Source organism: Pongo abelii, chromosome 20 (genome assembly GCF_028885655.2).
Source record: "Pongo abelii isolate AG06213 chromosome 20, NHGRI_mPonAbe1-v2.0_pri, whole genome shotgun sequence".
Taxonomy (NCBI): Eukaryota; Metazoa; Chordata; class Mammalia; order Primates; family Hominidae; genus Pongo; species Pongo abelii.
Genome location: NC_072005.2, coordinates 53,828,102 through 53,840,377, shown reverse-complemented (window position 1 = coordinate 53,840,377; position 12,276 = coordinate 53,828,102). Strand labels below are relative to the sequence as shown.

Sequence of the window (12,276 nt, the reverse complement as noted above, 5' to 3'; positions counted from 1 at the left end):
CTGAGATTGAATAAGGTGACATTCTGCCCTCGTTTTGGCTCTCACACCATAAACACGCGTCCTTTTCTTGGTTTATCTAGTCCCACGCTTTTCACATTTTTGTGCTTTTTGTTGGTGATTCATTGTTTAAAATGGGCCCAAGCGTACAGCTGAAGTGCAGTCTAGTGACCTTAAAGCGCCAAGAAGCTGTGATGTGCCTTTGGAGAAAAGATAAAACATATGTGTGAAATAAGCTTGCTCCAGGTTCCAGTTATAGTGCTGTTGGCATGACTTCGATGTGAATGAATCAACAATATAAATAAGGTATCTTTAGGGCTGGGCGTGGTGGCTCACGTCTGTATTCCCAGCACTTTGAGAGGCCAAAGCCAGAGGATCACTCGAACCGTGGAGTTCCAGACTAGCTTGGGCAACATAGTGAGATCCCATTGCTACAAAAAAATTTTAAAAAAAATAGCTAAGCGTGGTGGTGCGCCTATAACCCCAGCTACTCGGGAGGCTGAAGTGGGAGGATCACTTGAGCCCGGGAGATCAAGGCTGCAGTGAGCCACAATCGTGCCACTGCACTCCAGCCTGGGTGACAGAGTGAGCCCGTCTCAAAAATACATAAAGAAGTGTTTTTAAACAGCAACACACGTAAACTAAGGTGATGTAATGACCGAACTGTGGTGACCAGAGGCCCTTAGAAACCTAACCCTGTCTCCCTGGGGGCAATGGCTCAGTATTCACTAATTCTCAGAGTGTATGCAGAGATTATAGAACCCTACCGGAAATAAGAAGAACTGGCTTGATATGGCTTAGCTGTTTACCACCCGCCTTCCCCACTAACAAGTCAGCGTACCGGCTTAGCAGGGACTCCTGTCTGCCTTGTTCATATTGAACCCCTTGAGCCTAGAACGGGGCCTGGTACTCAGCAGGTGCTCAACAAATGCATGTGGAAGAAGGCCTCACAACCCCAGATCAAAACACTCCCCCACCCTCAAAAACCCAAGAGCAATGGGCCAAGGGGGCATGAGTACAGTTTTAAAAAAAGGATCGGTTTTTAATTTACAAGAGTTCTAAATGTACAGAATTCTCCTTTAAAAAAATCGTTATACACAATAAATACAGTACAAAAAAATTTATCTTACAGTACTAGTTTTGTCTCCGAGATTTCAAAATCTGGCAGGGGCGGCTGGAGGCAGGAAGAACAGAGGGAAGACTAGCTGGGGAGGGGTTCGGGGGAGAGGAAGACCCCAGTTTCTTGTTTTGCTCAGATTTCAAAGTCGAGGGGTGGGCGTTCGAAATCTCTCACTCACTTACGCACACACACAGACACAGGTCACGGAGCTGGACGTGCGGATGTCACACGGGTGCCTGCGGGCACAGCACGCTGGGAGGCTGGCTCCCCCACCCCCTCTCCGGTTTTGTTTGACAGCCTGTTGGGGGCGGTGGGGAGAGGCTGAGACTGTCTGGAAGGACCCTGCCAGCTCCCAGCACCCTCCACCATCTGAGAAACCACACGGACAAGACAGGCACCCGGAGCGTTGGCATCAACCTGGTGGCCCCATCCCTGGCAAACACGCGCGCGTGTCCCCCGGACAGAGGGGCAGAGTGTGCCAGGAAATGACAAGACACAGGAACTGACACGGCACTTTGCCCCTCCTTTGGCAGGGGAGACGTTTTACATTACAGCCCCCTCCCCTAAATCCACGCCCACCCCCCAGCAACCCAGCTGAAGCAGGCGGCAGGGAAGGAGGCCTTTGTGACTCAAATAACTTAGGCAAGAAAAACCGTCAGGGGATCCCCGGCTCGAGTCCCCAGGAGGCTGAGGGCGGACACCCGGCTGTCCCGGCGTCTTCAGGAGGAGGGGACGGGGAAGGGGAGGCGGCCCGGTGTTATCTGGTCAACGTCCTGGCGCCGAGGCCGCCGTTGTGACTGGAGGGCGGGTAGGCCTCGGGCCTGTGCAGGGGCGGCGGGGAGGCGGGGGTGCCGGCCGGGGCAGCGTGGGGGTACGAAGGCGCGGGCGTCCGGCCGGGGGCCTGCTGCAGGTTCAGGATGCTGTCGATGGCGCTCTGCAGGTGCTCGGTGAGCGTGTCATCCTGCGGGCTGTCGCTGGAGAAGCTGGCCTGGTCCACGTCGGGCGACTCGGACTTGCGCCGCTTGGCAGGGGGCAGCCCGGGCGCCTCCCAGTCGGGGTCCCCGGTGCCTTGGGCAGCGGTGGCTGCGGGCTCTGTCGGGGCGCCCTTAAGCATACGCTGGTACAGCTCGTCCTCCACGGCCGCCAGCTCGCGGATGAGCCCGCTGGTGGCCTCGTCCACTTTGGCGGGCAGCGACGCCGGGCTGCCTCCCCGTGCCCGGCTCGCGGGCGTCCCCTCCGGCGCGCCAGGGCCCCCCACGTTCTCGCGGTAGGTCTTGCGCAGCGGCAGGCGCGGGCAGTGCGGGGCGGTGCCCAGGGGCTTGCGCTCGGGGGCGGCAGGCGGCGGGTGGTCCACCGTGCCGTTCATCTGGCCCGTGGGCGGCGGTGGCGGCGGCGGCCGTGGCGGGGGCTCGGCCACCTTGAGGGCGGCGGGGGGTGGCGGGGGCTGGTGCACGGGGTCCAGGGCCGTGTTGTGCACCACCTTGCTGAGCCCGGCTTCCTGCTTGATCTTGAGCTTGAGCCCGATGCGGCTCCGGGCCTCGTAGGTCTTGATGGGCGGGCGGTTGCGGGAGGGCATGGGGCCGTCCTCGTCGGCGTCCAAAGAGGAGGCGGCAGAGGAGGAGGAGGAGGAGGACAGGGAGGAGGACGCCCGGGCCCAGGTGACCGAAGGGGAGCCGCCTGCCCCGCCGTGCCGGATCACAAGCTTGGTGGGCAGGTGTGGAGGGGGCTGGGCGGAGGCCCCGGGAGCTGAAGACGACGGGGGGCCGTGGCCGGGGAGCCGATGACCCTCGGAAGAGGCTGCGATGGGGAGGCCGAGCGAGCGGGAGGAAGACACGTACTCGTCTGCAGAATCCGGGCAAAGAAAACCCACGCGGTTAGGATGAGGCTCCCCCGACCGAGCTGGGAGGAGCTGTGTGCAGTGAGCACCTACTACCTGCCAGGCACCAGACTGCACCCTGGACCCTCCAATCCTCAGGACAGGCTGGGTGAGACCCTCTTCAGCAAGGCCCAAATTCCCCCAACTCTAAACCACTGTGTCTGGTACAGCGGCCACGAGCCACGTGGGGCTCATTCAGACATAAGTAAATTAAGAGAATATAAAACAAGGCGCACGCCTGTAATCCCAGCACTTTGGGAGGCCAAGGCAGGGGGATCGCTTGAGCCCAGGAGTTTGAGACCTGCCTGGGCACAGTAGTGAGACCCCTGTCTCTACAAACAAACAAACAAATAAATAAATAAAATATGACATTCTATTGGACAGCACTGCTCTAATTATATACATAACTTTTTAAAAATGGGGGTAAAGAGGTATCTAATTTCAAAATCTGGTCTGAAATGACATGATGTTTTTGTTTGTTTTTTGTTTGTTTTTTTGAGACAGTCTCAATCTGTTGCCCCGGCTGGAGTGCAGTGGCGCCATCTCACCTCACTGCAACCTCCGCCTCCTGGGTTCAAGCGATTCTCCTGCCTCAGCCTCCCAAGTAGCTGGGATTATAGGTGCCAGACACCACGCCTGGCTAATTTTTGTATTTTTAGTAGAGGCAGGGTTTCGCCACGTTGCCCAGGCTGGTCTCGCACTCCTGACCTCAGGTGATCCGCCCGCCTCAGCCTCCCAAAGTGCTGGGATTACAGGTGTGAGCCACCGCACCTGGCTACATGAGGTTATTTATGGTCTTGATTTATCCCAACTACTCTGGATACCCATCGATTTCACTCCAGAAATACTAGTGTGTTTGATCACAGAGTGCTTCCCCAAACCCACTAGGGGCAAATCAGAAGACAGCATTGAGGTAGCTCATCGCCTTTCTAAAAGCAAAAAGATTCCAGAACATATCAGGCCCCAAGGGTGTCAGATAAGGGACTGTAAACTGATCATCATAACCCCCACTTTACAAAATGAGAATACAGAGACACAGAGAAGGTAAGTAACTTGCCCAAGGTCACACAGTCAGTAAGTGGCAGAGCCAGGATTTAAACCAAGACTCCAGCATCGAGCCCCTAACCAAGGAACTACCCTTCCTCTCCTATCCTAGAGACTTCAGACTTGCTCCTGGCCCCTCCTTCACTATGGCCACCCCTTTGCACCCATTTAAGTACCAATGACTACTTTTTCAAAATTAAGGTCCAGAGCTCAAGGTGAAAAGCCTGGGCCTGGCAGCACAAAGCAGGGACCATGTTTTCATCCAGGGAAGCCCTGGAGTTGGAATGCGGGCAAAGGCTAAGGGAATATTCTGGAAACTCTGGCAGCTGGGCTCTGCCTGTACTGTTTTCTGCAGACAGAAGACTAGAGTGAGGCCAGCCAGCCGCCTAAGGTGCAACACTTAAGGAGGTGCTCACTCTCAGGGTCCCCAAGCAAAGGACTGGCACCCAAGAGTGGGCGTTACCTTATATATTTTGCAACCTAGGTGCCTGCTCTCCTGTTTTCTGTCCCACGGGGGTGGCAGAATATTCCCCCCATCCCAGAGTGGTGGGGGTGAAAGGGACACACAGGGATGGAGGAAGATGGATGCAGGCTATCTGGTCTGGGAGGCGGGAGGTCAGGGGGAGGCACAGCTGCCAGCAGGAAGGTGGGGCTGGGGCACCGCCTAGTGGTGGAGTGAGGTAGGGCCACACACCCACTCCCCACCCTGAATCTAACTCTTCTGCCCAGGTGGGGTGGGGGCACCTCTCCCTCCCCTCCCCTCTCACTCCCCACTCTCACCGGGCTTCTCCTTGGCCAGCTGTTTATCCAAGGCAAGGGTGGTCTTCTCCTCCTGAATGAACATTCGGTCGATCATCACCATCTCCGCTGAGGGGCTCACCCTCTGGGGTGGGGGGAAAAGAAGACGTGCGAGTGAACCAGCAAGAAGGCGGAAGGGACGCGAATGATGGGGACGATGCGTGCAGGGTCCAAACTGTCCTCCTTGTGATGGGAGCTCCCGCCTTCCTCCCAACCTCCCTCCTGGGGCTAGGAGGGGCGGGAGGCTCCACCTTGCCCAGAGCGGGTGAGGGAAAGGGGCAGTGTCCCAGCGGGGAGGAGCCCAGAGGCAAGGAAGGCGACTCTGACCCTACCCGGGACTCCTCCAGGAGCAGGAGCCGGTATTTATTGAGCATGGCCTGGGTGCGTTTCAGCAGCTGCGTGGAGACCGTCTCAAACTCCTCGTCCACTGCGAGGAAGGGAAGAGAAGCCAAGGGCGGAGATGTTGGGGGCGGCCGCGGATGCGCAGGGAGGGCGGGGCAGGGTCAGCATAGCGCACTGTGCACCTGCGACTCCACGCTGGCGGCGCCCCGCCCCACTGGCTGGGGTCCCCTGGGACATATAGAGCCGTGTCCTGGGGAGGCCTCACCTTTGTGGTAGTCATTGGGGGAGGGGAGGGCGCCCTGGTAGACATGGTAGGGCAGGAGGCGATGCAGGGCGTCCTCAAAGGAGGGGAAGGCCGTCTTGTAGTCGGGGTGCAGGACAGAGCCCTGGTGTTTGTGCAAATGCTCCAGGAAACTGCGGGTGGAAAGGGGAGAGACCACACACGGCGGAGGGTGGGGGGACGGGTGAGGGCCAGGGGAAGTCCCTGAACCCTCAGCCCCAGGCCGCAACTGAACACAACAGAGGGAAGGGGAATACTTGGGCAGTGGTGTTCGCATGTACTGAACGTGCTTGTTCCGTCTCACTGAGTCCCTGGGGCCGACCAAAGCAGTGCTATCGCTATCCCCATTTTACAGAAAGGGAAGGTGAGGTCGAGAAAGTGAAGTGAAGTCACTCCTCCCCAAAGCACATAAGGGAGGAAGAGCAGAGCGGGAGTGAGGCCACAGCCTGGAAGCTGCTATTCTGCCTCCTGCCACCTGGGGCCAGTGTGGCTCCACCCTGCGTCCTCCTAAGTGCAGCCTTCGGGAAGAAGGGAGGGAGGCTGGATCCTGTCTTCTCACGGGGCGCTTTTGTAGCCCATGTTACAGTGGGTTTTGTCTGTTGGCCGTGTGACTGTCTCCCCCACCAGGCAGGCCCAACTCCACCCTTGGCTAAAAACCAGCAGCCTCTCTGCACTGTGGGGGCAGGGAATTTGTGTCACTCCTGTGTTCCCAACATGGGGCTCAGGCCTGGGCACTGAGTGGGGACTTAATTCACACTCCTAGGCCAGGCGCAGAGGCTCACACTTGCAATCCCAGCGCTTTGCGGGGCCAACGCAGGATTGTCTGAGCCCAGGAGTTCAAGACCAGCCCGGGCAACACAGCAAGACCCTGTCTCTACAAAAATTATAAAAAAATTAGCCGAGTGTGTTGGCACGTGCCTGTAGTCCCAGCTACTCAGGAGACTGAGGTGGGAGGATCACTTGAGACTAGGAGTTTCAGACCAACCTAGGCCGGGCATGGTGGCTCAAACTTGTACTCCCAGCACTTTGGGAGGCCAAGATGGGCAGATCACCTGAGGTCAGAAGTTCAAGACCAGACTGACCAACATAATGAAACCCCGTCTCTACTAAAAATACAAAAATTAAGCAACTGTGGTGGCACGCACCTGTAATCCCAGCTACTCGAGAGACTGAGGTAGGAGAATCACTTGAACCCAGGAGACGGAGATTGCAGTAAGCCGAGATTGTACCACTGCACTCCAGCCTGGGTGACAGAATGAGACTTCGTCTCCAAAAACAACACAAAACAAAAACAAAACCAACCAGCCTGGGCAACATAGTAAGACCTTGTCTCCACAATATACGTAAAAAAAAATTTTTTTTTTTTTGGTGGGGGGACGGAGTCTTGCTCTGTCGCCCAGGCTGGAGTGCAGTGGCGCAATCTCGGCTCACTGCAACCTCCGCCCCCCGGACTTATATGTTTTTAAAAAACACTCATGGTGGGCTGGGTGTGGTGGTTCACACCTGTAATCCCAGCACCTTGGGAGGCCGAGTCAGGTGGATCACTTGAGGCCAACATGGTGAAACCCCGTTTCTACTAAAAATACAAAAATTAGCCGGGCATGGTGGCAGACACCTGTGGTCACAGCTACTTGGGAGGCTGGGGCAGAAGAATCACATGAACCGGGGAGGCGGAGGTTGCAGCGAGCCAATATTGTGCCATTGCACTCTAGCCTAGGTGACAGAGTGAGACTCTGGCTCAAAGAAACCCCCTAAAACAAAACAAAAAACTCTGCTGGCGGAAGGAGGGCAGGAGAGAGGGCAGGCAGGCATCCAGCATTTACCCATCCATCCACCCAGACTCCCATCCATCCATCCCCAAACACCTCCCATCATCCTCCCAACAGCCATGTCCACCCACTCACTTCCCCCACCCATCACTTCACCCACCCAGTGGGGCTCAGCACCGACGCTGCCCAGCCGTGTGGGAGACGTCGCGGGCTCAGCAACAACCAGGACGGACTGAACTGCCACCCTCCTGAGCCCCAGCCTGGCGGAGCCACAGCCCACCCTCCCTCCACCACTCTCTGGTCACCCCCATTACCACCCCATTTTCCAGAGGGGGAAACTGAGGGTCTATGAGGGAACTACATTGCTACCAAGAGGTGGAGCTGGGCTTGGCACTTGGGCCTGCCCAACTCTGCTTCTGGAGGGTGGCCCCGTGCTCCCCCAGGTCTCTGGAAGGTACAAGGCAGGCGTGCAAGGATGGGGTGTGGACTCACCAGGCTTCCTTGCTGGGCTGGAGCGTGGGGGGCTTCTTCAGGCCACTCAGCTTGCTCTCATACTGGGAGAAGAAAGGCGAGTGAGAGGCCTTTGCCTCCAGAAGCCTTCCCTCCCCGACCCGCTTCCCCTCCAGCCTGGGATAAAGACGGGACAGGGGACCGGTGTCTCACCCGGGTCGGGGCCTGGCCCCAGCTGCAGGATCCCCTGCCCATCACAATGAACCCCAGAGGAAGACCTGGGCTGGGCTGGGGAGTGGACGGAGAGGGTGACAGGCAGGCTGGAGCCCTGGGCGTCCTCCACCCGGGTCCCCTCCGTCCCCTTGCCCAGGGCTGCCTCTGTGTGACCTCCCTCCTCTGCCAGATGCCTGCTTCCCACGTCACAGCCCAGCACCCAGTGCCCCTGCCTCGCACAGTCTCTCTCCCAGTGTGGCTCCTGTCGTTTCACTCCCCCGCCTCCCCGCTTCCTGGCTTCCCCTCTTGTCCTCAGCGTCTGGCCTTCGTTCCGGCATCTCCATCTCTGAGCCTCTCCCGGCCTCTTGGGTCCTGGTCCTCCCACCTGCTCCTCTCCTTGTGTTCTGTCTCCCCCACATCTTACATCTACAGGTGGCCTCGAACTCAGCTGTCCCCACCCTCTCAGCCTTTCATTCTCGGTCCCTGATCTGCTCCATCTCCGGTTTGTCTCATCTAAACCCGCCTTTCCTGTCCTGAGCTCCCATCTTGTCGTCTCAGCCCTGTCCTTCCTGTCCTGTGTCCATATCACCTGCTCTTTCGCCAGTCACAGTCCCTCACGCTGTTGCCAGTCGTCTTGGTGCCATCTCCGTCCCACCGTCTCCGTGTTTCTCCCTCATCCCTGGCTGCCCATCTGGGTGTCATTCTGCCCCTCCTGTCCCTGCACGGCTGTTCGTTGTGTCTCAGCTGCCTGACGGTCTCAGCTTCATCCTGTCCCTGTCTTCCTGTGTCTCCCTGCCCCTGTCGGCCCCAGTTCCCAGTTCCCGAAGACTCCTGGTCCTGTCCTGACCCCTGCTCTGAGGGCCCCTTACCTGCAGCCCGGAGGGCTTCCCTGGCCCGGAGGAAGCGGCCTTGGCCACATTCAGGGTCGGGAGGTTGCTGGCAAAAGCCTTGTTCTCGGCCGGAAGCAGAGGAGGCAGGCCTGGGGGTGGGAGGGGTGGGGGAGACAGGGCCTGCGGTCACTGCATGAAGGTCCCTCCTCAGACGGGAGCCCCACCCTGTACCCCACCGCTCTCCTCCTGGCCCTCCGGCCCTTCAAATCTGGGGCCAGCTCTGCCACCTCCGGCCTTCCCGGGTCCCTTGAGTTCTGGCTGATGCCCTGTGCTGAGTCCCACAGCCCTGCCCCAGCCCATTCTCCCTACTCTCAGCCCCGCCCACCCATCTTCAGGCCCCATCTCCCTGGGCACGTAGGCGACCTCTCCCCTACCTGTGGTGGCCATGGGCGCCGGGGCGGGGGCGTGGCTGGGGGCGGTGGGGGTCCCGGATGGGGCCTGCCCACTGACCAGCACAGAAGCAGTGGGGCTGGTAAGGGGCCCCAGGCTGGTGGAGGTCTGCGGGGCGGCAGGGGCCCCCCCAGCCTTGTTCTGGAGGATGATTCCGGACGGCACCTGAGGAGGGGACAGGTGGATGAGGGGTGGGGAACACAGGCTAGGAGTAGGGGTGTCCAGACGCAGCAGGGCTGGGGAGGAACACAGAGCAGTAAGGCGGAGGGGCTCCCATCAGACTGAGGGGGTGGGATGGGATGGGGCTGATGGGACGGGCAGTCCCTGCCTCCCGTTACCTGGTGAAATCTCTCGAGAAGAGCCTTCGGCTGGGGCAGCGCTGGGAAGGGGGTGGTCACCATCTGGAAGGTCCGAGGAGGCGGTGGGGGGGGTGCTGCCGGCTCGGGGACCAGGTGGAGGGTTGGAGGGGGGGTGGGAGACTTGTGGGGCCCCTGGCTGGGTGGGAACTGGAGCTGGAAGTCGGATGGCGTAGGGGCTGGCAACCTGGAGGACGTCTCAGAGGAGGAGGCCACAGCGGAGGAGGTGGAGGATGGAGGGAGGTGGGGGGCTGGGGGCAGCGGTCCCTCAGGCGGCTGGGATGGGGGGCGGAGAGGCGGCTGGGGCGGGCCTGGGGCAGTAGGGGCCGGGTTGCTGGCAGGCGGGGGAACGCCCAGCTGGTTTTGGATGACAAAGATGCCAGGCAGAGTTGGGGGGGCCTGGGGTGGGGGGCAAGGGTGCAAGGCGGGCTCTGAGGGAGGGCGGGACACGCTCTGGGGCCGGGAGGGTGGGCGGGAAGGGGGCCGGGTGGGGTGTGGGGAGGGCAGGTGGGGGCTGTCCCCCAGAGGGGCCTGGTGAGGTAGTGACGGGGACGAAGAGGGGCCTGGGCCCTTCAGCGGAGCCGCTGCCGGGATCTGGGCAGGGGAGGGAGGGAGAGGGGAGGGGCGGGGGTCAGAACCAACCGTAGCTCCTGTTGCCCCAAGACACTGGGGTGCCCGGCCATCCCCACCAGAAGCCCCCTTCCTAGCCCACCCCCATCCTGAGAGGGGAGCCCACCACGGCTGCCCTTCCCTCGTCTCTCATTCCCCATGGCGCCCCCTCCACCTGCCCTCGACCTCTGTCCCCCACCCCAGCTCCTCCACATTTCTCTGGCCTCTGATCTCAACCCCGCTTCTGCCCCATTCCCCCTACCCCTCGCAGTTCCCCGGACAAAGGCGAGCCCTGCAGGGTTAGGGTGGCAGCAGCGGAGGAAGCAGAGGCAGTGGTGGCAGTGGCAGCAGGGGCACCACACCTGCTGCCCAGCAGGAGGCAGGAGGGCCGGGCGGCGAGCACAGCAGCGGGGAAGGAGGGCGGGCAGGGCAGCGTCCCAGCCGCCAGCCCCCACCAGCCCATCCAGCCAAGTCAAGGCAAAGAGACACCAGCATGATGCTGTGTACCATGGCTAGAGGCTGATGGCCACGGCACGGGAGCTGCTGAGGATACGGATGGCCACACAGGGACAGGCCTGGGTTCACAGTCACGTGTGGACCTCTGGATGCGGGCATGGGAAGACCTGGACCCCCTTCTAAGTGTCCTGGGCACCTGCCTCTGTGTGCCTGTGTGGCCATGGCTGCAGGCCTACCTGGGCACCATGTGAGCTTGCAGGTACAAGCGTGCGTGCGTGTGCACGACGTACCAGACTCTGATGAAGCCTGTGTCTGCAAGCACAAGCGATCTGGTGCTAGTTCTGTCACACGCACACAGCCACCTCGCCTAAAGCATGTCTCAGATGGAGCGCCTTGCCCTTCTGGACCCTCCTCCCAAAGAATCATAACCAGAGCAGCCACTGTGTAACCAGTGGACACCAGCTATGTACCCAACACTGGGCTGGCACCGTGACACTTGCTGTCACAGAATCTGCATCCTAGCAACAGCTCATGCTGATCTAACACAAATGGCCGGCCTCCCGCATCCATTTGTGTGATCTCTCCCTAGCCCTGAGGGCAGTGGTAACACTGGACCCATTTCACAGATAAGAAACTGAGGCCAAGGCGCCAAAACTGGTCCAGACTCTCCAGGCTAGGGAAGGCGGAACTGAGGCCTTTACACTGCTCAGTGACTTCTCAGCCGTTTCTCAAAGCTGACTGAGTTCAGGCTCAGAGGGCTCAGGAGATCTGCCCGAGGACAGCCAGCACCACCACACTCCAGAGCCGGGCCTCTCGGCATGACATCAGATTCACCACCAGCTTTGGCCTCTAAGTCCCAGGGCCCTTCCAGCATCCCTTCCAAGCTGGGCCCTGAGTAACTTCTGACAGTTAAAGAACCAAACCAATCAATCAATCAATCAATCAGTCATCAATCCAGACATTCAAAAGGTTTGCCACCTCTAAGAAGAGATGAGAGGCACAGTCCTTGGCGCTGTGTACGGCTGGTGGGACTGCCTCCTGGAAGGCAGCTTGGTCTGGGGACTTTGAAAGGGTCATGACTTTGACCTGGAAATTCCCCTCCAGGAATCTGTGATGAAGAATATTTAGCCGGGCGTGGTGGCTCACGCCTGTAATCCCAGCACTTTGGGAGGCTGAGGTGGGCAGATAACCAGAGGTCAGGAGTTCGAGACCAGCCTAATCAATATGATGAAACTCCATCTCTACTAAAAATACAAAAATAATTAGCCGGGCATGGTGGCATGCACCTGTAATCCCAGCTACTCAGGAGACTGAGGCTGGAGAATTGCTTGAACCTGGGAGGCGGAGGTTGTAGTGAACTGAGATTGCATTGCGCCACTGCACTCCAGCCTGGGCAACAAGAGTGAAACCCCGTCTCAAAAAAAAAAAAAAGAATATTCAAGTACTTGCTATGGGGATGCCCACTTTGGGAGTATTTACAATAGAGGAAAAGGAGAAATGACTCAAATGGCTGATGGCAGGTGCGTCGCTGAGTCGGGGAAAGGAGAACTGGCCCACTCAACAGGTTCCAAGGGCTCAGGGAGGTGGCCCACACACAGCGGCACTCCGATGCCACAGGGAATAGGAGAATAATACAACATTACAGGATCCCTGGGCACCTGGGAAAGTTGGATTATGGACAGTGGA

At 59.1% G+C, this 12,276-nt stretch overlaps 1 protein-coding gene across 7 annotated transcripts in view; it reads right to left on the bottom strand.

Annotated features, from left to right (window-relative positions):
* Positions 1–1,013: 1,013 nt before the first annotated feature.
* BICRA (BRD4 interacting chromatin remodeling complex associated protein) overlaps positions 1,014–12,276 on the bottom strand; it is a 96,021-nt gene continuing 84,758 nt past the window's right edge. For 6 of the 7 annotated variants that reach the window (XM_054540817.2, XM_063720170.1, XM_024237610.3 and 3 more), the window contains 8 exons: positions 9,508–10,119; positions 9,154–9,334; positions 8,759–8,868; positions 7,719–7,780; positions 5,443–5,591; positions 5,168–5,262; positions 4,818–4,920; positions 1,014–2,959 (listed from right to left, as the gene is read on the bottom strand). In XM_054540817.2, the coding sequence (XP_054396792.2) occupies positions 1,875–2,959; positions 4,818–4,920; positions 5,168–5,262; positions 5,443–5,591; positions 7,719–7,780; positions 8,759–8,868; positions 9,154–9,334; positions 9,508–10,119 (2,397 nt within the window). In that variant the 3' untranslated portion in view covers positions 1,014–1,874. The remainder of the gene's footprint in view (positions 2,960–4,817; positions 4,921–5,167; positions 5,263–5,442; positions 5,592–7,718; positions 7,781–8,758; positions 8,869–9,153; positions 9,335–9,507; positions 10,120–12,276) is intronic. The other variant, XM_063720171.1, reaches the window with a different exon arrangement.